This window comes from Zophobas morio, unplaced genomic scaffold, assembly GCF_036711695.1.
Source record: "Zophobas morio isolate AGI-343-1 ecotype UQ-CSIRO unplaced genomic scaffold, CSIRO_AGI_Zmor_V1 ptg000004l, whole genome shotgun sequence".
NCBI lineage: Eukaryota > Metazoa > Arthropoda > Insecta > Coleoptera > Tenebrionidae > Zophobas > Zophobas morio.
Window position 1 is genome coordinate 16,778,778 of NW_026972109.1, and position 26,292 is coordinate 16,805,069.

The window sequence follows — 26,292 nt, forward strand, 5'->3', positions numbered from 1 at the left end:
TAGACGATATACAACTGTAGAGAACATGGCAAAATATCTTGGAACTAATATATTCTGAGATTCTGACAACTTAGGCCTACGTTAAAGGCGGATTTAGATATAACTGGAGCGTTTCCCATTCGTTCCCGGGTGTATTTGTATTTGAAGGTTAGAAAAAATTGAAACCCACGCTGAAGCTACAACCACCAATCTACAGCTTGAAATTTAACACACTTGGAAATTAGGATTCTCTGCTTAAATCTGCCTCATTGTGTAATATTTCATCATTAAGTTGATTTATTGCTTCTTAGCAGAAAATAGTTCTTTAAGAATAGCTCTGACACTATACTTCATTCATTTTAATAAACTGACGTTCGTAAATTTTGCTTAATTTTTGGATTAATGTACCAAAGGCTACAGTTAGACCATTCGGCCAGGGCTGTAAAGTTTGTACGTAATTAATTATAGCAAGCCACGTTAATTTAAAGTAAAACAATGTACAATGAAATACCTATAGTGTGTGTGTAAAATTGCAGTTGCTTCACTTGGAAAATAAACGATCCCATTTCCGTCGACATTGCAACGATAAATAATTTAGTTCACTTCATTCCAAATGGTGCCCATACAAACACTTCGCCTATTCTCTCGTCCCGAAAACCGTATACCTACCAGTGACTTCTAAAGCAAATTTACTGGACCGCTGTATTTTGACCCTCATTTTTGAAAAGGCGTTTCTTAGGCACCTTATCGAAACCTCGCACTATCTCCAAGAGCACCCAGTATATACAAATAAAAAACCCCTCCCCTCCCCCTCCCCCGGTCTCGGAATATATATATACAGCAAACATTTTTCCGTAAGACCAAATCAACTTCTACAGTGGGTTGGAAAACTGCGGGAACAAAAAATGGCCTAAAAGAATTACTTCCCGAAACGATTCCCCTAAGGATAGGCGGTCCTCCAAGCAAAGATTTAGGTATAATTCCGAGCCGAAAATTAGTCGGCGTGACGCCTGCACTAATGTCGTGTAAAATTTCACTGTTAAAATTAGTTTTTTTTTTATTATAATAATAACACAGACATTTCGTAGACATAGTGCTGATTTTAACAAAGACGTTTTTAGTGCTTGAGCCACCAGTCCAGAAGTTGATAAAACAGGACGTAAACTTGATTCATCCCTCAGTTTTCGCAGCCCGCTTAAGTTGACTCGATCTCATCCGAAATGTTCATTTATACAACAAAACACTAAAACCCGCATTATTCTTCGGGCCACCCGAGGTCCTCCCCGATCAGCTCGTAGAACTTTTGATTGTGCTCTCCGAAGTACCTCCTCAGCTTGGAAACGACGTTCGGATCGACCCTCGGATGCTTCCTGCCCTTGGTCTCCCTCAGACATCTGTCGGACGTTTCGTTCCGCAGGCAGTAAAACCCCTTGGTCTCGTTGAAATAAAAGTTATGCGTGCCTATCCTCGGCTCGAGTCCCAGGAAGCGTTCGATCTTCTGGATCTGCGGCACGGGGTCCTCGATGAGGAGGTCTCCGTTGACCACCAGGATCTGCTCGCGCGAGAACACTTCCAGCCACCTGTGCAGGTAATTGTGGTAAATGGAGATGGCCAGGGGGCGGTAGGCCTCGTTGATGGAGCCGTTGGGGAAGAGCGACAGGCTCTCGAAGGACTTGGGAGGGGGAGTCGGGAGCGCCGGGGATGCCGTTGCAGCGTTGGCTCGGAGTTGGGTGTAGTCAGAAATGGCTCTGGTCACGGGCTCACGGACTATTAGCAGGAGCTTTACGCTGGCGTTCATCGCACGGATGCGTTCGGGTACCTGGAAACATTACGGAGTGTTAGAGGGAATGCAAAGCAGAATGTTGATAATTTTTGTTGCGAGGAGGGATTTCAATGCGGAGAAAGCCACAAATTGAATAGACGGCAGGGAGTTGGAACGGTTATTTGATGCCGTTTAGTTATTAAAATAGTTAATCGAGAATATGCCATAGTTAAAATACATGATACTTGTTAAACACGAGTCTTATTTTAAGTACATGTTTTATTAGCAAATTTTTAGGCATTTATTTTTTTTTTGTCTTCATACGAGATATGGCAATACTGTTAAATTGATTGTAATATACCTTTGTAGAAGTTCTTTAATTCACATTAGATATTTTTTAGTTGCGATCAATTGTTAAGGGAAGCATCATCTTAACCAATGTCTAGCTATATGTTTTCTCGGCTTTCATAGATTATTATTGTTATTCTACAAAGTATTTATACAAGTCCATATCAAAAGTAATTCGAAGGGTACATAAGAATAATAATAAACATAGAATATCAAATAAAGTAGAGAGGTTAACATATAACTGTTGTCATGGAAATTATACTACTGTTAACTTTTTTTAACGTCAGAAATCTTCCTGAGCGTAAGCTAAGAAAGTATAGTAATTGAGTCCATTGGACGACTGGCTACTTTTATGTTTTCTCGACGTTTCATGACACCTAGAGTCGAGTACGACAAAATAGGTCTTCCGTTTCCGTCCGTCTGTCTGTCGAAATTATTGAAACGATTGACATCCCCACCAATTTAATAGTATTACACCGCATCTATCCAAATTGAAATAAGTGTCTTACAAAAATGTTCCGATTTACACTTACTTTAACATTACATAATATCTTTATTGTAACTTACAAAGGTTATCTTATAATCTTATAATTTTTCGAAAAATCTGGATTTCAGTTACACGAAGTGGAGGTTGCATAAATTTAGGATAGGAATCGAAGTCAGTCTCCACGTTACTTAAAATTCCATCTTATTTAATAAAGGAGAGACATGTTTCGAGGACTTCAGTCCTCATCTTCTGCTTGGGAAGTAGAAAATCACAAAAAAGGAAATTAATGAAATTAAAATTAAATGTTCGGCAACCTTACCATTACAAAGTTGTTATCTGTTGCTAGGGCATCAGACAAAGAACTTTGTTTTTAATCAAAACCAAGTTTTGACTTTGTTTTATATCTTAAATTCTACTGCTTGTAAATCAGAATTCAATTCCTTTTCTACAATAAAAAAATAAGACACTAAAATAGAGAAAGAAAGTGGGCGGACCTAAGTTTACCTTTTTCGACAGTCTTATAAGCAAGCAATAGCCCCGACCACCCGCCCCAGTCTTCATTCTAGTGACTATTCTTAATATGGTTAATTAATGACAAACTTATTATCTTATTACAATCTTAGGCAAATCTGTTAAACCCTTGGTGAGGAAGTAGACAAAGTGTCTAAAAAGTATTAAACTGGTGTAAAATAAGCATACCAGAAATGAGAATAATATTTAAAAGACAATATTACTGATGCTCCTCCCACACTCACTTAAGCTCCACCTCAATAAATCGGTTCATTGGCTCGCGGACAAGGAAGGCGTTTAAAATTGTACTATTACTTTATATGTTTTTTTTAATATTCCTATGTAAACGCTGACAGCAAGGTCGTTGTGGAAAAAGTATTAAAATTTTATAAAAAAAAAGTTCAATATAGATATAGATTTGTCAATTTAAACCTAATTTGCGTCTCAGAACCAATAAAAGGGGTCATCAGAACGGAATAAGGGTGGGTGGGTGGGGCTAGTTTTGACTTTGTTTTAAATCTTAGATTCTACTGTTTGTTAAATCAAAATTCAATTCCCATTTTATAGTAAACAAAACAAGTCAGTGGAATTGAGAAAGGAGGTGGGTGGAGCTACGTATAGGTTTCATTTACAGTCTTACAAGCAAGCAATAGCCCCGCCCATCCGCCCACCTCTTGATTCTGGTGACCAATCTTAATACTGTTAATTAATGGAAACATTATTATCTTACTAGAATCTTAGAAAAATGTTATACCGTTGGTAAAAAAATTGATAAATCGTAAAATCGTCTAGAAAGTATTAATTAAGCTGGTATTAAATAACCATATCAAACGTGAGAATTACATTTAAGAAGCAATATTACTAACGCTCCTCCCACTCACTCAAGCTCCACCTTAATAAATCGTTTCATTGGCTCGGAGACAATGGCGAGGCCTGAAATTGTACTATATTGGGTCAACTTTATGTGATTTTTTTAATATTCCTGTGTGCACGCTGGTGGCAAGGTCGTTTTTCGAATAGAGGTTAAAACTGTATAAAAAAACGTAGTCGCATACAGATTCTATTATTTGTTAATTTAATTCCAGATTTCGTCTCAGAGCCAATAAAATGGGTCATCAGATAGGAATAAGGGTGGGTGGGTGGGGCTTACTTTTGACTTTGTTTCAAATCTTAGATTCTATCGTTTCTTATTAAATCAAAATTCAATTCCCATTTTATACAACAAACAAACAAGTCAATGAAATTGAGAAAGGAGGTGGGTGGAGCTACGTATAGGTTTCATTCTGAGTCTTACAAACAAACAATAGCCCCGCCCACCCGCCCACCTCTTGATTCTGGTGAGCACTCTTAATGCTGTTAATTAATGGAAATATTTTTATCTTATTAGAATCTTAGAAAAATATGTTATACCACTGGTAAAAAAAAAATTGAAAAATTGTAAACAAAATATCTAGAAAGTAGTAAGTTGATATTAAATAAACAAATCAAACGTGAGAATTACATTTAAGAAGAAATATTATAGACGCTTCTCCCACTCACTCAAGCTCCACCTTAATAAATCGTTTCATTGGCTCGAAGACAAGGGCGGCGCTTAAAAGTGTACTGCATTGTGTCTATTTTATAACATCTTTCTCTAATATCCCCATGTAAACTATGATAGCAAGGTCGTTCTTCGAACAAACGTTAAAATTTTATAAAAAAAAAATTGTTCAATCTAGATTCTATTATTTGTCAATTTAAACCCAATTTACGTCTCAGAACCAATAAAATGGGTCATCAGAACAGAATAAGGGTGGGTGGGTGGGGCTAGTTTTAATTTTTTTTAAATCTTAGATTCTACCGTTTCTTAAATCAAAATTCAATTCCCATTTTATACGAAACAAAACAAGTCAGTGAATTACATTAAAAAGCAATATTACTGATGCTCCTCCCACTCACTCAAGCTCCACCTTAATAAATCATTGGCTCGGAAACAAGGGCCGCGTTTAAAATTGTACTATATTGTATCAACTCTATATGACTTTTTAAATACTCCTGTGTAAACACTGACGGCAAGGTCGTTTTTCGAATAAGCGTTAAAATTATATTAAAAAAATGTAGCTCTATATAGATTTTATTATTTGTTAATTTAATTCCAGCTTTCATCTCAGAGCCAATAAAGTGGGTCATTAAAATGGAATAAGGGTGGGTGGGTGGGGCTAGTTTTTACTTTGTGATAAATCTTAGATTCTACCGTTTGTTAGAGCAAAATTCAATTTCCATCTTACAATAAATAACAAGTCCATGCAATTGAAAAAGGAGACGGGTGGAGTTACATTTGCAGAGTCTTATAAGCACGTAATAGCTCCCCGCATCCACCCACCCCTTGATACTAATGACTAATCTTAATGAATTAATTTAATTAATGAAACATCCAAAAGTCGTAAAATCGAAAACTGAACAATTTAAAACTGAAATCCCGAAGATTAAATTGAAGAAACAAAATAAAATGAAAAATTAAAAATTGAAAACTCGAGAAATTGCTAAATCTAAAAGTTGGAAAATCCAAAAGTTGAAAAACTGAAACACTTAAAAATTTAAAATCGAAGGGTGTTATTTACCCCACTGGTTTTAACTTTATAGAGATCATCAGAAATAAAAAAAATTCATAATTTTTCAACGAAGCGGGATTTGTTGGACTGTACGTTAGGGAAAATTGGTTCAGCAGCTGATCCCTAGTGCATGGCCAGCCCGTAGTCCAGATTTAACTCCTTTGGATTTATTTTTGTGGTGATATATAAAAAGATTTGGCGGAGTTTCGACACTTGCACAGTTTTTTGATCTTTGTAAATTTAATTTTTTGTATTGACTGAAACTGAAATAACAAATAGATAAATAAACATCTCTGTTGTCTTTGGATAATGAACAGGTAGCTCTGATTAGACACTTGTAGCGTTAACATTTTCAAAATATCATTAGCTAAAAGTGCGTAAAACTTTGCCAATCTAGTTAAATTCGTGATAGTTCAGTAAGATACAACTACAAGTGACACTAACTGTCAAAGGCAGGACCGTATTATATAATTATTCAACATTAAATTTTATTACTCTGTAAATGACACCCAAAACAAAGTCTAAACAGAATCTGCCCAATTACTAGTTTCCAATTTGTTAATTATGTTATTAATTTATAATCAATAAATAATAATTAACATAAATCCGGCAGCTCACATAATTCATGTTATTACACTACCAGCTGATAAAGTTACTAATGCCAGGTTTATGTCAGATTATTAATTAATTTTGTCGACAACAACAAGAGGTTGAATTAAAATTGTTTAATGGATGTTGTGTAATTTTAAAGCTTCATTTAAGATTAAATTTCAGTCTATCTGTATTAAAACTGATTCACTCTTCGGAATGAAATGTTTTTAAGCAAATTATTTAGACGTTTACTGCTGCCGCCTAAAAAAGTCTAAAACGTCAATAATATCCATGGAATCTTTTAGATCATTCCATTGCTAAGAACAATGTCAAATTATCAATTATTATGAAAACTTTTTTTTACAAGTAAGTTCCGGGAAATTAATTTTTGTTTCCCCATAGTTACGAATCCGTTTAACTTAAAAACCATACTGCAAAAATTATTCGAAATTTAAATAGAATAGGTGTGATACAACTCAAACTTGAGAAATTTCACGAAAATAGTATATTGTATACAAAGACTATAGTGCACGATGTAATCCCGAAAGTGGAGATTAGTTCTCGAGCGTTAGCGAGGGCAATAAGCACTTGAGGGATTACATCGCACTTTAGTCTTGTGGTGTATATACTATTTTTTGCCCTATCAAGACTATAGATACGAAATTGTAAATTGGAAGAAAATATTTGAAATTACCTATCATCAATCGCGATAGTAAGCCTTGTCGGGTAACCAAGGGTATAGGTGTAAATAATAATAACAATTTTGAATTTTTCGGTGTGTTTATATTACCACATTAAGTTAAAAAGTGTTTTTTCACTAGCAGCCTGGACGCATGCAAATGTCGACTCATTTAGTGGTAGCAAATTCAACTTTTGCTACCACCGGTTCAAAAAGAAAAATTGAGGTTATGTACGCAATGTTTGATGTGATTATTTCTTAAAAAATGAACAAATGTGTGCTACAAACATTACTTGAGTATACGCATGGTAGTTGGTAGATGGTACAAGATAAAATGATTAACTCAGCGACAAATATAAACGGTTTTCTTTGTGTTGAAGATTTAGATTAAGTTTGATTAGAAATCAAAACAAAATCATGTTGTGTCAAAAAATTGAACGTTTATTTTTCAGTTTATTGTCTTATGGTTTCTACTAGTGAAAAAAATAGTATATTAACCACGGTTGCAAAGCCACTTCTAGACCTCGCCCTTAGAGCCCTCGACGCTGCACGTCTCGGGTTCTAATTTGCGCTCGGTCTAGAATGCTTGGCTCTGCAACCTTGGCTAATAATATACTATTTTGGTTGTCATGGAAACACTTTTTATCCCTTGGGTCAAAAAGAGCCACTTTAATCCCGATTTACAGGGATGTTTTCTTGGCATTTTCAAGCCCGTAGGGTGAGGGAAGTATGACAAATTCTTACGAGTAAAATTTCTGACTTTTTTGATAGAATTCCTTGAAGCTACAATTTAAATCTCTGTATGAGCTTGAAAACCAACATAGATAAAATTTGTCACTAATGGTTTCAAGAGTAATTCATTAAATAAAACAGTTTTAAAATTTAATATATTTATTATTCTCATACGTAAACTCTAGTCGTGTCATAACTACGGTTTTTCTTTAAGTTTGTCTTGTTAATAATATATCAATTAAACAACTGATACGTAAATTCTGTTCAAAGTTTTGAAAACACGATTAAAACAGTACCTGAGAATGCTGCAAAAATAAATAAATACCTATACCTATATAAAGTTTTAAATAAAGTTATTCTGAGAGAAATCTCAAGTATAACGTCTGATGAAAACTCTTTAAAAAGTTTTTTTTTAAATTATTGTCAGTTAAAAATTTATTTCACAAATGAGAACGTTAATCATCAAGTAATAATCTTATGACTCTCCTTTTTTTTGAGAATAACCACAGGACCTCCGAAAATTGTTTGAAATTAAAATTAAGGCAGGTTGAAATTGTGAATTTCTAGAGAGCTTTAAAAGTCTGTAAATACGACACAACAAGCTAGAATGTTCAATGCAGATGTTCATCGCATTGCTTATACAGGGTTTTCATAAATGATTATAGGGTCGCAGTAGGTTATGGATGTGTGCCGCCTTTCGCTTTATATGTACTTTACTAAATGTGTCCTTGGGCACGACAAGCACCACATGCATCTGTATAACTGGTTGCCTAAATGCTTCATGATTAAATATCGAAAACGCATGCGTCAATACACATGTGACTAATAACATAACAAGGCGATACTGGCGATAACAAGTGAAATTTTTGGTTGGCTGTTGATACACACGCACAAATTCCAATAACTAAATCATCCACGGAAAAAGAAGTTCCACGTTTAGGAGTATATTTGTAATGAAGTGCAGGAGGCGAAGCGCCCGTGTGTCCTTTCAAAAAGTTAGCACGCGTTGGTGACCATAAAAAGTTAGGTTATGTTAGCAACGGCTGCAATGCTGCAATTAAAGAATGCACGAATGCGAAATTTAACAAATTTTTGTGGCAAAAGGAAGCATTTGCATAACATTTGAAGATGAGGAACGTGATCAAAAGATGCTGTAGAAGAGCTTTGCACAAACAGTTTGTGCGAAATCGAGAAGCGCGTGTTCTGCGCGTGTTCTGCGCGATGTTACGGAGTTAGATAAGCGCAAATGTAGTTCATTTTCAAACTGTTTTTCAGAAGTTGAAGGCGCATTGATGACCAGTGGGACCAAGGGCCTTTGGTGGTTAAATATGCCTTTATATACATGGACACCAGATGCATGTGCTTAGAAAGATGATTTTTGATTAAGAACTCAGAGCAAGAGTATCTTTAATGGTGTATACAAATTTGACAAACAACGCATTTTAATGTCTGATAACTACATTTCCTATTCATCAGTTCTACTTCATGAAAGTTAGTTTTGGTTTGTGAGTGCATTAAATGTTTTACAGCAGATTCTTTAGCTACATTATCAAAACTTATCTGGGTGGCAAGTTTATGGGACTTACTGACCAAAAGGTCATGGTGAATTGCTGTAAGTCATAAAGTAGATGAAATTCTTGACCAAGATGTATCCTTCAGTAGTTTCTTCAAAGTGTCTAAATATGTTTCCAGCCCTCTATTGGTTTACCACCAAAATATTTGTATTTCAAAGATCTGTGCAAAGATTTGGCGTGCATGTTGGTGTTAATGCCTGCGTTCTTTTGATAACACTGGGCCCATGACTTCATGCGCTCTTTATTTTGAAAGTAGTAAGTGTTTAAATAATTCACAAATTTACTTTTTACCAAAAATTTAATCAGCTCTTGCTTCAGTCTTATAAATTTTAGATTTAATATTAATACATAATCTAATTTTGTAAGAATCTGATTTATTGTTCCAGGCATTCCAATATGTAGCTGTAACTATTATCTGTCATGAAATAATTGGGTACCAAAACCGATATTAATGATTTTATTTCACCAACCAGAACCTCTTATATGTTGGTGTCCTTTCAGTTGGACAGAATAAATGTTACTGGATAATCAATATTTTTATCATCTAACACATGGACTTGTGGTCAATTCAATGTCATAGAGGTTTGTCCCATGTGTGCCATCTACACAAATGATTTTGGCGCCATATTTTTTTAACATATACTCCAGCCCACTGTACATGGAAGCTAATGCAGTCATTTTTGTGCAATTTTTCATGTTCTGATGCACAACAAGATTTTCCTTACTTCATTTACCAGATATATTATTTTTTCTGCAATGTGGGGAATGTCTTTCATAGTCAGAAGATTAAATCTGGTACATGAACTGAGTTCTAGATTTTTAACAGTTTCAATTACTTTTTCGTGTGTTAGACCAGTGCGAATTTGTTCAACTAGATATGTCGTTTCTTTTGTAGTCAGGGGTTGACAGCGAAGATCATTGTGATGAACAACATGAATAGCAATAAACTGAACAAGTACCACTGAGGAAGAATGATCAAAGTGAGCTGTAATTCGTGAAGGACAGACTCCTTGCATTTTGATACTGCCACTAGTTTTAGGAGCTCGTATATTACATTTACTAACAGAATTTGCTAGATTACTTCTGACATTCATAGTAGAAAATAATAATTCGTCATATAAAAGAATTAGTTTTTAACTCTAAATCTGCTTTTCGTGTAAAAAAAATCTTCCGTTTTCTTAAATTGTAGATCCTTTACTTCCAACTCAATGTTATAAACGATGTTGAAATGATTCGTTAATAAGTGAAAACGCTGAAAGTTTTCAAAGCATAGCGGACAAATTATTCTGCTAGTTTTTAATATTTTTGAAATTGTCGCCGTGAAAATATCTTAGATGTCGATTTGTACTTGAAATTATTTCACACAATAAGCACATTTTGTTAACACTTCAAACTTTTGGATGCTCATACTGAAATATGTTTTGTCATGTTTAGTGCTTGTTTTTACTTAATAAAATAATAGAACTTTATCTGTCCATTGTCCTTTTCATAAAAATTACACGAAATTCTTTAATTAGCCACAAAACAATAGTATATTACAAAATTAATATTTCACTTCCCGCCACAAAAGTACATATTCAACGAAAATGTATAAACGTAAAAGATAACAATCCAAATATAACTTTGACTGCTGGGTAGCTTCTAAACCCTCATCGTAGAGTCATATAAAATCAAGGACCACCAGATGGGTGAACGGACACGGATAATAATAATCAGAGTTTTTATGGTTTGAGATTTCATTCAGTTCTATCAAAAATTTTATTGTACATAATAAATAGGTATTTAGAACGTAGTGTGATTTCATTTTAAGTATCAAGCTTCAAAATATACTTTCGTTGCTAATTTTAAAGACTAGTTTTTGATTTTTGTTGTTTTTTTTGTGTACAGATTCGTTTCAATGCAAAATTAGGTCACCCACATAGAATTTGAACATTTGAAATTACGCGGGCGTAATTTGTTACCCTCATGCGCGGAACTCCAACATTCTTGATAGTCAATTTGTTGTTAAAAATAAAAATAATTCATAATGGAATAAACAAACAAATTTATTGTGGTTAAACATCACAGTAAATGTTGAAAATGTTCACCATTTAGTTCAAGGCACATATTCACTCTCTTTTTCTTACTTTCAAAAATGTTCTGTAACATCCTTCCATCAATGCTTTGAACCCATCGTTCAATTTCATGTTGCAACTCTGCCAAGTTATTCATTTGCCGTTGAAACACTTTGTCTTTCAAATATCCAAATATTGAAAAATCCAATGGGGTAAGATCTGGGGAACGTGGTGGAAATGCATGCTGCACTCCTAAACTTATTACACGATCGCCATAATGTTGTTGTAAATATTCCAATGTAGCACGTGCAGTGTGTGCAGTCGCGCCGTCCTGTTGAAAGTACCCTAACTGCAGCTCTTCGTCATCAAGTTGTTGAATAAATGGTTCCAAAATCTGTTGCCTACACCTCTCTCCAGTCATAGTATCTTGAAAGAAAACAGGTCCATATCTTCGTCTACGAGAAACTGCCAACCATACTCCAATTTTTAAAGGATGAAGAGGCGTCTCTACAAAAACATGTGGATTTTCCGCGGACCAAATTCTAAAATTTTGCGAATTGACATAGCCAGATAAATGAAACCATGCTTCATCACTAAAAAATGTAAGGTCCAGTAACCCGTCATCATGAAAAGTATTCTGAAACCAATTGCAATATTCTACGCGGCGTGGAGGATCTATTGGTAAAAGTTGTTGCACAGTAGTTATTTTGTAAGGATGCATATGCAATCGTTTTTTCACTACTTTGTGACATGTGGTTACGGGAACTCCTGACTGTTGAGATAATCTTGTCAAAGATGTTTGGCGATTCTGCTCGAGTCTTTCTCTCAAATCATCAACAACTTCCTCAGATACTGCAGTTCTCCCAGAAGATTTCCCTTTGTTGACATTGCCAGTGCGAACAAATCTGTTGATGACATCTCTAATGTGAGCCTCTAATGATGTTTCTTGAATTTCCAAATCAGGGTAATTGGCCAGATATTCTTGCTTACAAGCGGCTACAGAATACAGCCACGCTCCGTCTACGAATGTCCCATTGCGATAATAAGACATAACGATGAAAGTGTTTTGCTCAACCGAATAAACCATTTTCACGGTCTTCGCTTCGAGCACAAAGTTTTCGCACGCAAGCACCAAGAGCCTTGAGAAAGGCTATTTTGTTGTTTTAAACTTGGATCAACGAGAATTACTGTAAATCACACTTGGAAAGTGGTAGAACAATAAAAGCGATGATTTTAAGTGACAGGTTACAAATGACAAGCACAATGACAAGTGAGAACTGTCAAATGAGACAATTTCAGCAAAGCGGCATTTTTGAAATCCATGGCCAACTACGCCCTTAGAATCATTTATGAAAGCCCTGTACAAAAATTTTTTAGCGTCGCGAGTTAAAAGTTAAAGTTCAAAATATTTTTAAGTAATGTAGAAACACATAAAGATGAGAGACATTTTAAGAGAAATTGTCAACAAAATAGCTATGACGAGTAAAAAATAAAAAAACTTAATGAATATAAGTGTTCTCAAGGAATTCGGGATCAGACTCTATTTAGTCTCCATATAGTGAATGCTTGTTTAGATTTTTGTGATTAGCTAGATATCTAAGACATTCTACCTACTTGTAATGTATATTAATGTCACTTTCCTTATCACAAATTTACGTCATCTGCCAAAATCGATAATGACCTTTAGGAATGGATGAGACCCAGTGAACCAGAGCGAGAAATATTTAGACGGTTACTGAAAGACCGAAATTTTACTTTAAATAAAAGTATGTAAAATAAATGGTCTCTACGCTCCTGCTTGTGATGTCTTGACTCCGAAGTACATAATTTGAAAGAATGTCGGGGACAACTTGAATCTCGTTTTTTAAGTAATTTGAAAGAATGTCGGGGACTACTTGAGCCTGGTTTTTGAAGTAGTTTAAAAGAATCTCCGGGATCCCATTTATTTTGTTTTTGAAGTAGTTTGAAATCCAATAATATGTATTTAGAAATGAAAAATCACAAAATGTAAGAATCGAAATGTTGAAAAATCCCAAAACGGAAATATCAAAAATTGATAAAACGATAAACAGAAAAATCTAAAAACTGAAAAATCTAAGAAAAATCGAAGAATCGAAAAATTGAACAAACGGGAAATCGAAAAAGTGAAGAATTGAAAAACTGAAAAGTCAGAAATTGAGACATGGGAAAATCAAATAATAGAATAATCTGAAAGTCGAAAAGTCAAGATATCGGGTAATGGAATAATCGAAAAATCAAAATATCAAGAATTGGAAAAATCGAAAAATCAATTAATTGAGAAATCGAAAATATAGATACTCCAAAAATTGAAAAATTGAGAATTCGAAAAACTGCAGAATCGGAAAATTGTAATAAAATCGTAAAACGGAAATATCGAAAAATTAAAAAATCGAAAAATAAAAAGTCGAGAAATCACACATTAAGAAAAGTCACAAAAGGATAATCAAAAAATTTAAAAATCCTAAAATTGAAGTATCGAAAAATGAAGTATTAGAAAGATTGACAAATAACTGAAAAATTCTAACACTGAAATTCGAAAAATTGGGAAATAGGATGTTGAAAAATCGAGAAATCGAAACATAAAAAAGCGGAGGAATCGAAAATTCAAAAAACTGTTATACAGTTTTGATTTTTTTCCCAAAACTCTCGATGTCTAGACAACTTCAAGACTGTTACTTTTCAACATTTAAATAACATTTGTTCGACAAAAGTTTTATCAATTTCTGAGAGGGACTATCAACGGATAAATTTTGATTATCGATTTATCATGCTTCCAATAACTTTAAAACATTTGCAAAATTTCAAAGTAGTCTTGTGCCTGGTTTTTAAATTAATCTGAAAAAATATCATGGACCACTCTTTTTTGTTTTTAAAGTACATAGTTTAAAAGAATCTCAGGGACCCCTTTTTTTTTGTCTTTGAAGTAGTTTGAAAGAGTCTCGAGGACTCCTTGTGCCTGGTTTTTGAAGTAGTTTAGAAGAATATCGGGGGGCCCTTTTCTTTGTTTTTGAAGTAGTTCGAAAGAATCTCGAGGACCCCTTTTGGTTTGTTTTTGAAGTAGTTTGAAAGAGTTTCGGAGACTCCTTGTGCCTGGTTTTTGAAGTAGTTTGAAAGGATCTCGGGGACCTGTTTTATTTTGTTTTTGAATTAATTTGAAATAATCTCGGGGACCTTTTTTGTTTTCTCATTGAAGTAGTTTGAAAGAATCTCGCAGACTCCTTTTGGTTTGTTTTTGTAGTAGTTTCAAAGAGTCACAAGGACTCCTTGTGCTTGGTTTTTGAAGTAGTTTGAAACAATCTCGGGGACCACTTTGTTTCGTTTTTGAAGTAGTTTGAAAGAATCTCGGGGATTCCTTTTGTTTTGTTTTTGAAGTACGTAGTTTGAAATCCAATAATAATGTGTAGAAATGAAAAATCACAAAATTTAAGAATCGAAATGTTGAAAAATCCCAAAACAGAAATATCAAAAATTGATAACACGTTAAACAGACAAATACATATAAAAACTAAAAAATCTAAGAAAAATCGAAGAATCGAAAAATTGAACAATCGAGAAATCGAAAAATTGAAGAATTCAAAAACTGAAAAGTCAGACATTGAGACATGGGAAAATCAAACAATAGAATAATCTCAAAGTCGAAAAGTCAAAATATCGGGAAATGGAAAAGTCGAAAAATCAATTAATCGAGAAATCGAAACTATAGATACTCCAAAAAGCCAAAAATTGAGAATTCGAAATATTGAAGAATAGGAAAATTGTAATAAAATCGTAAAACGGAAATATTGAAAAATTAAGAAATCGAAAAATTAAAAATTAAAAAATCCCAAAATTGAAGTATCGAAAAATGAAGTCCTAGACAGATTGGCAAATAACTAAAAAATTCTAACACTGAAATTCGAAAAATTGGGAAAGAGGAAGTTGAAACATCGAGAATTCGAAACATCAAAAAGCGGAGGAATCGAAAATTCAAAAAACTGTTAGAAACTTTTGATTTTTTTCACAAAACTCTCGATGTCTATTGTCTAGGGTAAAAATTCAACATGAATTCATTATCTACAACTTCAAGACTGTTACTTTTTAACATTTAAATAACATTTGTTCGATAAAATTTTATCAATTTCTGAGAGGGACCATGAACGGATAAATTTTGATTAACGATTTATGATGCTTCCATTAACTTTAAAACATTTGCAAAATTTCAAAGTAGTCTTGTGCCTGCTTTTTGAATTAGTTTGAAAAAATATCATGCACCACTTTTGTTTTGTTTTTAAAGTACATAGTTTAAGGGAACCCTTTTTTTGTCTTTGAAGTAGTGTGAAATAGTCTCTGGAACACCTTGTGCCTGGTTTTTGAAGTAGTTTGAAATAGTCTCAGGAACTCCTTGTGCCTGGTTTTTGAAGTGGTTTGAAAGGATCTCGGGGACTCCTTTTCCTTTGTTTTTGAAATAGTTTGAACGAGTCTCGGGGACACCTTGTGCTTGTGTTTGGTTTTTGAAGTAGTTTGAAAAAATATCGGGGTCCACTTTTGTTTTGTTTTTGAAGTAGTTTGAAAGAATCTCGGGGACCCCTTTTCCTTTGTTTTTCAAGTAGTTTGAACGACTCTCGGGGACTTCTTGTGCTTGTGCTTGGTTTTTGAAGTAGTTTAAAAGAATATCGGGGAACACTTTTGTTTTGTTTTTGAAGTAGTTTGAAAGAATCTCGGGGATTCCTTTTGCTTTGTTTTTGAAATAGTTTGAAAGAGTTTCGGGGACTTCTTATGCCTGGTTTTTGAAGTAGTTTGAAAGAATCTCGGAGACCAATTTTGTTTCATTTTTGAAGTAGCTTACAAGAATCTCGAGGACCCCTTTTGTTTTGTTTTTGAAATAGTTTGAAAAAATCTCGAGGATCCCTTTTGTTTTGTCTTTGAAGTTGTTTGAAAGAGTCTCGGGGACTCGTGCCTAGTTTTTGAAGTAGTTTAGAAGAATATCGAGGTCCACTTTTGTTTGTTATTGGAGCACTTCGAAAGAATCACGGGGACCACTTTTGGTTTGTTTTTGAAGTCATTTGAAAGAGTCTCTGCGACTCCTTGTGCCTGGTTTTTGAAGTAAGTAGTTTGAAAGGATCCCGGGGACCCTTTTTATTTTGTTTTCGAAATAGTTTGAAAGAATCTCGCAGACTCCTTTTGGTTTGTTTTTGCAGTAGTTTGAAAGAATCTCGGTAACCCCTTTTGTTTTGTTTTTGAAGTAGTTTGAAATCCAATAATAATATGTAAAAACGAAAAATCACAAAATTTAAGAATCAAAATGTTGAAAGATTCCAAAACAGAAATATCAAAAATTGATAAAACGATAAACAGAAATATCTAAAAACTGAAAAATCTAAGAAAAATCGAAGAATCGAAAAATTGAACAATCGAGAAATCGAAAAATTGAATAATTGAAAAACTGAAAAGTCAGAAATTGAGACATGGGAAAATCAAATAATAGAATGATCTCAAAGTCGAAAAGTCAAAATATCGGGAAATGGAAAAGTCGAAAAATCAAAATATCAAGAATTGGAAAAGTCCAAACATCAATTAATAGAGAAATTGAAAATATAGATACTCCAAAAATTGAAAAATTGAGAATTCGAAAAATTAAAGAATCCAAAATTGTAATAAAATCATAAAACGAAAATATCGAAAAATTAAAAAATTGAAAAATAAAAAGTCGAGAAACCAAAAATAAAAAAAGTCACAAAACTGAAGGATCGAAGAATTTAAAAACCCCAAAATTAAAGTATCGAAAAATGTCTTGGGCCTGGTTTTTGAATTAGTCTGAAAAAATATCATGGACCACTTTGTTTTGTTTTTAAAGTACATGGTTTAAAAGCATCTCAGGGACCCCTTTTTTGTCTTTGAAGTAGTTTGAAATAGTCTCCGGAACACCTTGTGCCTGGTTTTTGAAGTAGTTTGAAAGGGTCTCAGGAACTCCTTGTGCCTGGTTTTTGAAGTGGTTTGAAACGATCTTCTACATTTCTTTTGTTTTATTTTTGAAGCAGTTTGAAAGGATCTCCGGGACTCCTTTTGCTCTGTCTTTGAAGTAGTCTGAAAGAATCTCGAGGACTCCTTTTCCTTTGTTTTTGAAGTAGTTTGAAAGAGTCTCAGGAACTCCTTGTGCTTGGTTTTTGAAGTAGTTTGAAAGAGTCTCGGGGATCACTTTTGTTTTATTTTTGAAGTAGTTTACAAGGATCTCAAGGACGCCTTTTGTTTTGTTGTTGAAATAGTTTGAAAAAATCTCGGGGATCCCTTTTGTTTTGTTTTTGAAGTACTTTCAAAGAGTCTCGGGAACACCTTGTGCCTGGTTTTTGAAGTAGTTTGAAAGCATCCCGGGGACCACTTTTGTTTTGTGTTTGATGTACATAGTTTAAAAGAATCTCGGGGGACCCCTTTTGTTTTGTCTTTGAAATAGTTTGAAAGTGTCTCGGGCACTCCTTTTGTTTTTGAAGTAGTCTGAATGAAGCTCAGGGACCCTTTTGTTTTGTTTTTGAAGTAGTTTGAAAGGATCTTGGGGACTGCTTTTGTTTTATTTTTTAAGTAGTTTACAAAAATCTCGGGGACGCCTTTTGTTTTTTTTTTTTTTGAAGTACTTAGTTTGAACGAATCTCTCTTTTGTCTTATTTTTGAAGTACATAATAATTCTGGCACTGGCGCCTCTGGAAAATTCCTCATAGTCCCATCCGCATCTGATCACCTATATCATAAGGAAGGAATGATAAGTAATCGTAATGGAAAAAATAATCCTTATAACATTTTATCTGAACCCGGAAAAATAAGAAATTAAGAACAAAAAAACAGGTATAGAGTGTTCAATGCAGATGCTGCTCTTATCACGTAATCTCTTTGGCTCTCAGAGGAAAATAAAATAAAGGTACGGTAAGCAGTGATAATAAAATAATCAGCCTTTAAGTTTATTTCCTTTCTGTAATTCTGTTTCTGTAGCTAATTAAGAGGTCTATTTTGTAACTCTTAACGATCTCGCTAGAGCATCGTTAACTTACGATAATCGTTCCCATAACGATTTTGGGTATGATAGCGATTTTGTAACATCTATCGTCTCGTTACATAGCGATCGTATCGTTAGAATGTCATCGTTCCGGAACGATAGGTTTCAGCTCACCGTTAGAAGTGTCAGAACACGTTAGAAAAGTATTTATACAATGAAGAGGAACGTTTTGGTGCAAATATGGGTAGAGAAGGTAAATGCAAGTAATTAATGTATGTTTGGACTAGGTTGATAACTTATTATATATTTTTTTTTACTGCAGAGACAGAATGAGAAATTTGTCTCGGGTCTTAAGAGATGTAAACGACCCCTTGATCGTTCGAGAAGAAACCTTTAGGAAGACCTACCAACTGTAATGGGAAGCGGCGAGAGATACATTTCCAGAAATACTGCCGCAGAGTTCTGTATTATTCACCAGAAGTTGCAGGAAAAATTATATACTCATGTGCTATTTCACACAACATCTTACGCATAAGAAATATCGAAAATGACGAGATCAATATTGTCTATGACAAGGAGAACGATAATAATGAAGAACTTGAATATGAAGAACACAATTTACTACATGAATGGCATATCACAAGAAATAATTTAATAATACAGCATTTTCACTAATGTATTTATTATTTTTTTTACAACATAATGAAATTATTAAACAGTTCCTCTTTCATATAGTCTTAAATTTCTGGCCTTCTTTCAAACATTGAATTTCCAATCTACAAATCTCGGGAACACACAGTGACGTTTACTTACCAGGCAGTACATTGTAATTAGAGTGCCCTATGTTATATTCTTGGTGTACTAAAAAACACAGAGGTTATGGTTTATTGTGTAACAGTATTTATAAAGATTAAACATCTCAGTTCTCATAATTGATTGGTCATGACTAAACAAGATGTTCACTTTGTCTTAAACAAAGTGTTGATGTAAGCAGAATAATTGCTAATAGTTGTACGATAAATTATAGTGAAGTACACATTTTTAAAAAGAGTGTTCGGGCGATTAATTAATTACACATACCTCTCTGAACTGCTGAACACTTTTTTGTGGTCCTCCCACAGAATTTAGTTTTGCTACCAACCCTTCCCATATCTTTTCTAAAAGATCTGGCTTGTCCGCTACGAACTTTTGGGCCCTAAAATCTACATTACCTTCTAACTCCTCCACATACAACTCATGTTGCTCTGTTGGGTAATACGCTGGGCCCTTTTACGTTTTTCCATTGCTGCCATGAACGTATTGTAAACTGAATTTCGTGTTAGTGTGATTATTTTGATGTTTTTCTTTTATAATTATTGTTTACTTACATGTTACAAGTTCACAAATTTGTCCAAACTTCAATCAGTAGCAAAACAAATGTCACATGTCACAACAGAGAACAACGTAATCTAGACGCTACACAAATTTAAATACTACCCATTTTAAAAACATTAGATTCATCGTTCCGCTAACGATTTCAAAGCTTTACGATTACGATAGTGTTTATAAAATTGGAAATTTGTACAATCTCGCTAAACTGATTTTACGATTGCTTCTAACGATTATCGTTTGGGAACGAGATCGTTCCGGAGCGATAAATTACAAAATAGACCCCTAAGTCGAACCTACTAAGGGGTCTATTTTGTAATTTATCGCTCCGGAACGATCTCGTTCCCAAACGATAATCGTTAGAAGCAATCGTAAAATCAGTTTAGCGAGATTGTACAAATTTCCAATTTTATAAACACTATCGTAATCGTAAAGCTTTGAAATCGTTAGCGGAACGATGAATCTAATGTTTTTAAAATGGGTAGTATTTAAATTTGTGTAGCGTCTAGATTACGTTGTTCTCTGTTGTGACATGTGACATTTGTTTTGCTACTGATTGAAGTTTGGACAAATTTGTGAACTTGTAACATGTAAGTAAACAATAATTATAAAAGAAAAACATCAAAATAATCACACTAACACGAAATTCAGTTTACAATACGTTCATGGCAGCAATGGAAAAACGTAAAAGGGCCCAGCGTATTACCCAACAGAGCAACATGAGTTGTATGTGGAGGAGTTAGAAGGTAATGTAGATTTTAGGGCCCAAAAGTTCGTAGCGGACAAGCCAGATCTTTTAGAAAAGATATGGGAAGGGTTGGTAGCAAAACTAAATTCTGTGGGAGGACCACAAAAAAGTGTTCAGCAGTTCAGAGAGGTATGTGTAATTAATTAATCGCCCGAACACTCTTTTTAAAAATGTGTACTTCACTATAATTTATCGTACAACTATTAGCAATTATTCTGCTTACATCAACACTTTGTTTAAGACAAAGTGAACATCTTGTTTAGTCATGACCAATCAATTATGAGAACTGAGATGTTTAATCTTTATAAATACTGTTACACAATAAACCATAACCTCTGTGTTTTTTAGTACACCAAGAATATAACATAGGGCACTCTAATTACAATGTACTGCCTGGTAAGTAAACGTCACTGTGTGTTCCCGAGATTTGTAGATTGGAAATTCAATGTTTGAAAGAAGGCCAGAAATTTAAGACTATATGAAAGAGGAACTGTTTAATAATTTCATTATGTTGTAAAAAAAATAATAAATACATTAGTGAAAATGCTGTATTATTAAATTATTTCTTGTGATATGCCATTCATGTAGTAAATTGTGTTCTTCATATTCAAGTTCTTCATTATTATCGTTCTCCTTGTCATAGACAATATTGATCTCGTCATTTTCGATATTTCTTATGCGTAAGATGTTGTGTGAAATAGCACATGAGTATATAATTTTTCCTGCAACTTCTGGTGAATAATACAGAACTCTGCGGCAGTATTTCTGGAAATGTATCTCTCGCCGCTTCCCATTACAGTTGGTAGGTCTTCCTAAAGGTTTCTTCTCGAACGATCAAGGGGTCGTTTACATCTCTTAAGACCCGAGACAAATTTCTCATTCTGTCTCTGCAGTAAAAAAAAATATATAATAAGTTATCAACCTAGTCCAAACATACATTAATTACTTGCATTTACCTTCTCTACCCATATTTGCACCAAAACGTTCCTCTTCATTGTATAAATACTTTTCTAACGTGTTCTGACACTTCTAACGGTGAGCTGAAACCTATCGTTCCGGAACGATGACATTCTAACGATACGATCGCTATGTAACGAGACGATAGATGTTACAAAATCGCTATCATACCCAAAATCGTTATGGGAACGATTATCGTAAGTTAACGATGCTCTAGCGAGATCGTTAAGAGTTACAAAATAGACCTCTAAGACTAGAAATTGTTGGAAATGTAGCTATGAAGTATTAAAAAATTTTAAATTTGATTTCCACTGTAATATTAAAATATTGAACAAAATTAGCTGAAAATGGTGTGTAATTATGTATAATAATTGAACTGAATTTGAAAACTTTAATCCTTGGCACCCCTGCCCTTCTGAACGTTGATTCTGAGTGATCCTATTAGTAATAACAGCATTCAATTAAATCGCAATTAGTGTGAAGAGTGTGAAAATTGCTACGTCGCGAGGGCAAAAGACGTCTTAATGATCCTAATTAAACCGAATTGTAAAGTTTTGCGCACCTAAATACGCCCCTAATTGACATAAATAATTTATCGACTGGCTGTACATCACCGCCTCAACGTGAAATTTTATATCGAACCTGTAATTAAAATTATTTGCATTTATGCCTCATAGCGCATACTAATTTCATGGTATATCTGTTACATCTATGTTGTATTACGTGCACGTTAGCGGATAAAGTTGTTTAAATAATTCATGAAGATACATCTGGGAAGTTTTTTGAGGTTTCGATTAACCACTCCGCCTGAATAAAGTGAAAATGGTTTTCGCACAGAGCTTAAAAATTCATCCGGCACTGCCAGAAATTAGTAATTGAGTTACAAGTCAGTATTGCAAAACTTTAGATTAATAAAAGGGAAGAGATCAGATTTTATGAAAAATTATCTGATGGAAGGAAAAGAAGTTTGTTCATTAATCATGAATGGGATATTGGATATCTTAATAGCTTTGTTGCGAGCCGGGAAAATTTTTATTCGTTTTTAAATTAAAACAGTGGGTTCATTTATCGAAGGGTGTATAATTTGACTAATCATGATGAAGTATGCATGGCAAAAGATCGGCTCGGTTTGCAAGGGAAAACATTTTCATGTATTAGTAGACAACAAATTGAAATTTTCTCTCTGCTTGCCTTTCATGCTAACTGTTTGTGTAGCATAATCAACATAAAATGTACATAATAATAACGAAAGTGTTTCGAAAGGGTTAAATTAGTTAAAGATAACACCGTAAAATCATCAATCGTTATTTTAGTTCCATAATGAATTAATTTATTAAGCTAATTTAAATACAACATTTTTGGTTCAACAACTCTTCAGTTTAAATCAAGATAATTATTACCTTGCCTGGAATAATCTTGTAGCAGATAATATTTAAATTACTTATATTTATGCAACCCTAAAGACCATAACTATTAATGTGATTTAAAATTTATAATAAATTCGAGATATTTATAGTCAAAAAATAGTCAGGTGTACGAAAAAAAAAGAACACGTTTCTCTCAGATATGTTCATTTATTCATATAGCTAGCAGCTACTCAACTAAAAAAGTGACTTTCATAATTGACACTTGTTATTTGAAGTTTACACAACGCAACTTCTAAATGTTAGAACGAATAATTTATAACCATACATTCTGGCATTTTGTAGAACACCTGGTCTTCACCTAAAATAATTTCTAAATCAAAAGGTCATGGAACAATCTTGCAGAACTGTATATTAGTATATAATAATGAGCAAATAGAAAAATACCACCTTTGCAAGGATTTCCACATTAAACGTTTTATAGCGTTAAAGTAATTTAGTTTCAGAATTCCTATTGATATTTTTTGTTTCAGGAACAAGGAGCTTATTTGACGGGTGAATTTTATGATCGAACGTTAAAGTATGGTTTCCACTGTATGCTGTTGCGGCGGGATAGCATGCAGCAGTAATTTTAAGGTGATAATTTTATATGCCCAAATTTTGCGGTGTCTTGGGGTTATAAGGGCTATAAAATTGAATTTTTTCGCATCAGTTTGACCGATTTAGTGTCATCTTAAATGTCAGAACAAAATTTCGTATACATTGTTTTCAATAATCTTTTTATAATGCAAAAAAAAACTCATAAAACTGGTTAAATTAAGTCTGAAATTCGCTTTATGGATTTTATTAGAATTTATCGTCTGTTTAAGTTAATATTGGCCTCAAGATTTTAGAACCACTTACATCGCAAGATAACATTTAAGTCATCATTTTTCCGTAACAGATAAACAACTTTAATAGTTTCATTTAAGATTTTTATGTTTGAAGTTCATTACACTTTTTAAATAAAAAAATTGCTAAAGTTACAAGCGGAGTCTGAGAAGATTAATTTATTATTATTTATTTCTTATATTTCTTGTTAGCTACCTGACAGCTGCTTTTTGTAATATTATATTCTTTTAAGTTTGACTTTTCGACTTTCGTCATTTAGATATTAATTTCTGTTTTAGCATTCAGCATTCTTTGAACTCTTTTATAAAGATTTTTTAATTTTCGAAAGTGAAATGTGCCGTATTCCCGCAAGCGTTACAACGTAAAGTTATTGATTAACATGGATTAAATTTGAAAACAGGAACTGGTAAATTTTGACTACATCAACTTATTTATTATGTTACGAAAAAAATAAACAGTTATTTAGAGAAGGATGTTCCTGATGTTATAAGTTATTGTATTGTACAGTTTTCAAACCCTTGACGACATCCTAGCCCTTCCTTACGGGTCTCACTTGCATTGATAGCACGTAATAGTTATGAGAACAGAGACTAGAATTTAATTTAAAGTAATGACTTGTTTGTTTATATCTGGTACGTGAATATCATAATTATTATTAATATTTGTGATGGATGGAGATTATGACGACAGTATCATGATGACACACCTGGAAAGAATGCCAGGGTCAGGAAAGTCACCATCTACCTTTCATTTCCGTCTTGTAGTTACTGGAGGTTTCCTGGAGGAATCTAACATCTGCTATATTTGATTTCCGTGTAGTTGTGTACGTTATCTGAAGGGTGCGTGTTTTCTATGTTTTCTGAAGGAATTAGTCAGTTAATATTCCCGTGAGGAGTAAAAGTAGACGTATTTGGGAGAATTCGACACCTATTTCATTTGATCTCTGTGTAATGACTGCTTGTTCAGATTTTCAAGAAGGCGGAGGTTTCTTTGAGTAACGGGATGCCTACTACATTTCGTTTCTGCGTGGTGGCTACGTGTGAATGTTTTTTGGAGGAACTGGACACCTACGCTATTCTGCAGTGTAGTGTTTTTAATGTCAATTTCCGAATGAAAGGTTTACGGTTACATCGTCTCTAAACTGAGAATTGATTTTTAGAATAAGGAGAGTTGATAAGACGGTCACCAAATTCTTGGTATACATACAAAATTTGACAACAGTCGGTCTAGTAGTTTCAAGAGATTATCTGTCTTATATAAATTGACACAGACATCAGACAGACGAAACGGAAACGGTTGACTACTTTTTTGTACTCTAGAGATCATGAAACGTAGAGAAAACATGAAAGTAGTAAGCCGCTCGATGTATTCGGACAGTAAAAATTAACAAAAAACGGAAGGACTTGAAAAAGTAATTAGTATGACGCCTTCCTTAAACTCAAGGAAGCTATGACATATAAAAATTAATAAAAAATATATCAGAAGAACTTTATTTTTTGGAAAGATAAAGACACCAAGTCTTTTATAATGACAAAAGAAGTTTCACGATTTGATTATAAAAAATTGGTCGAACATTATTTTGACAGAACTTTCTGATGTCCAGCGGAAAAAAGTCTATTTGTTTGAAAAATAAAAAAAAAATTATGCGGTAAATCGAAAAGCCGAAAAGCCGAAAAGCCGAAAAGTCGAAAAATCAGAAAACTTAAAAATTGGAAAATCTAAGCATCCAAAACAATTGAAACATCGGGATATCGAAAAATCCAGAAGTCGAAAAACTATAAAATCGAGAAATCGAAATAGCATAAATTTGAAAAATCGAAAAATTAAAAACTGACAACATGAAAATTTTAAAATTTAAAAAAAAATCGAGCAAGAGAACAATTGAAAAATCGAAACATCGAAATCTCGTTAAATCCAGAAATTGAAAAAATGAAAAATGTAAAAATCAAAAACCTAAAGAACAGAAAAATCGAAAAAACAACATTTAAAACTCCGAAAAATTGAAAATATGAAAAATCTGAAACAGATAATTCGAAAAATTGAAAGATCGAGAAATCGAAACATCAAAAAAAACTTTATTTGACAAATCGAAGAGCAAATTAAAAAAGCAACCATTTAGAACTATTGTTCGAAGGTTCTTCTTTCCTAACAGGGTGTTTGATGAATGGAATAAGTTGCATAGCGAAATCGTAAGTGTGACAATTATTAGTATGTTTAAGAACAAATTGGAACAGTAACTTTAATTAGGGAAATCAATTTGAAGGAGCATAATAGGTCTCTCATCTCTGCTCCATTTTTTCTAATAATAATAACAATAATTGAAAAATCAAAAAATCGAAAAATCTAAAATTTAAAAAGTCGAAAAATGGAAGAATAGGAAACTTGAAAAATCGAGAAATTGAAACATAGAAAAATAAAAAAAATCAAAAATTCAAAAATCGAAAAGGAAAAAATTGAGAAATCGGAAAATGGAAATAAAGTGTTGAAAAATCCCAAAAATCAAATACTGAAAAATTGATATATCGAAAAATTAGAAAACTGAGAAATTGAAAAGTCGAAAAGTTGAAAATTTTAAAAATCGAAAAATTGAAAGATCAAAAAATCGAATAAGTAATTGAAAAACTGAAAAATCGAGACGTTCAACAATTGAAACGTCGAAAAGTCGAGAAATAGAG

At 33.4% G+C, this 26,292-nt stretch overlaps 1 protein-coding gene across 3 annotated transcripts in view; it reads right to left on the reverse strand.

The window, feature by feature from the left end:
* Window positions 1–801: 801 nt before the first annotated feature.
* Window positions 802–26,292, reverse strand: part of LOC135143520 (heparan sulfate glucosamine 3-O-sulfotransferase 1) — a 165,436-nt gene continuing 139,945 nt past the window's right edge. For all 3 annotated transcript variants that reach the window (XM_064075408.1, XM_064075413.1, XM_064075403.1), the window contains one exon: window positions 802–1,798. In XM_064075408.1, the coding sequence (XP_063931478.1) occupies window positions 1,235–1,798 (564 nt within the window). In that variant the 3' untranslated portion in view covers window positions 802–1,234. The remainder of the gene's footprint in view (window positions 1,799–26,292) is intronic.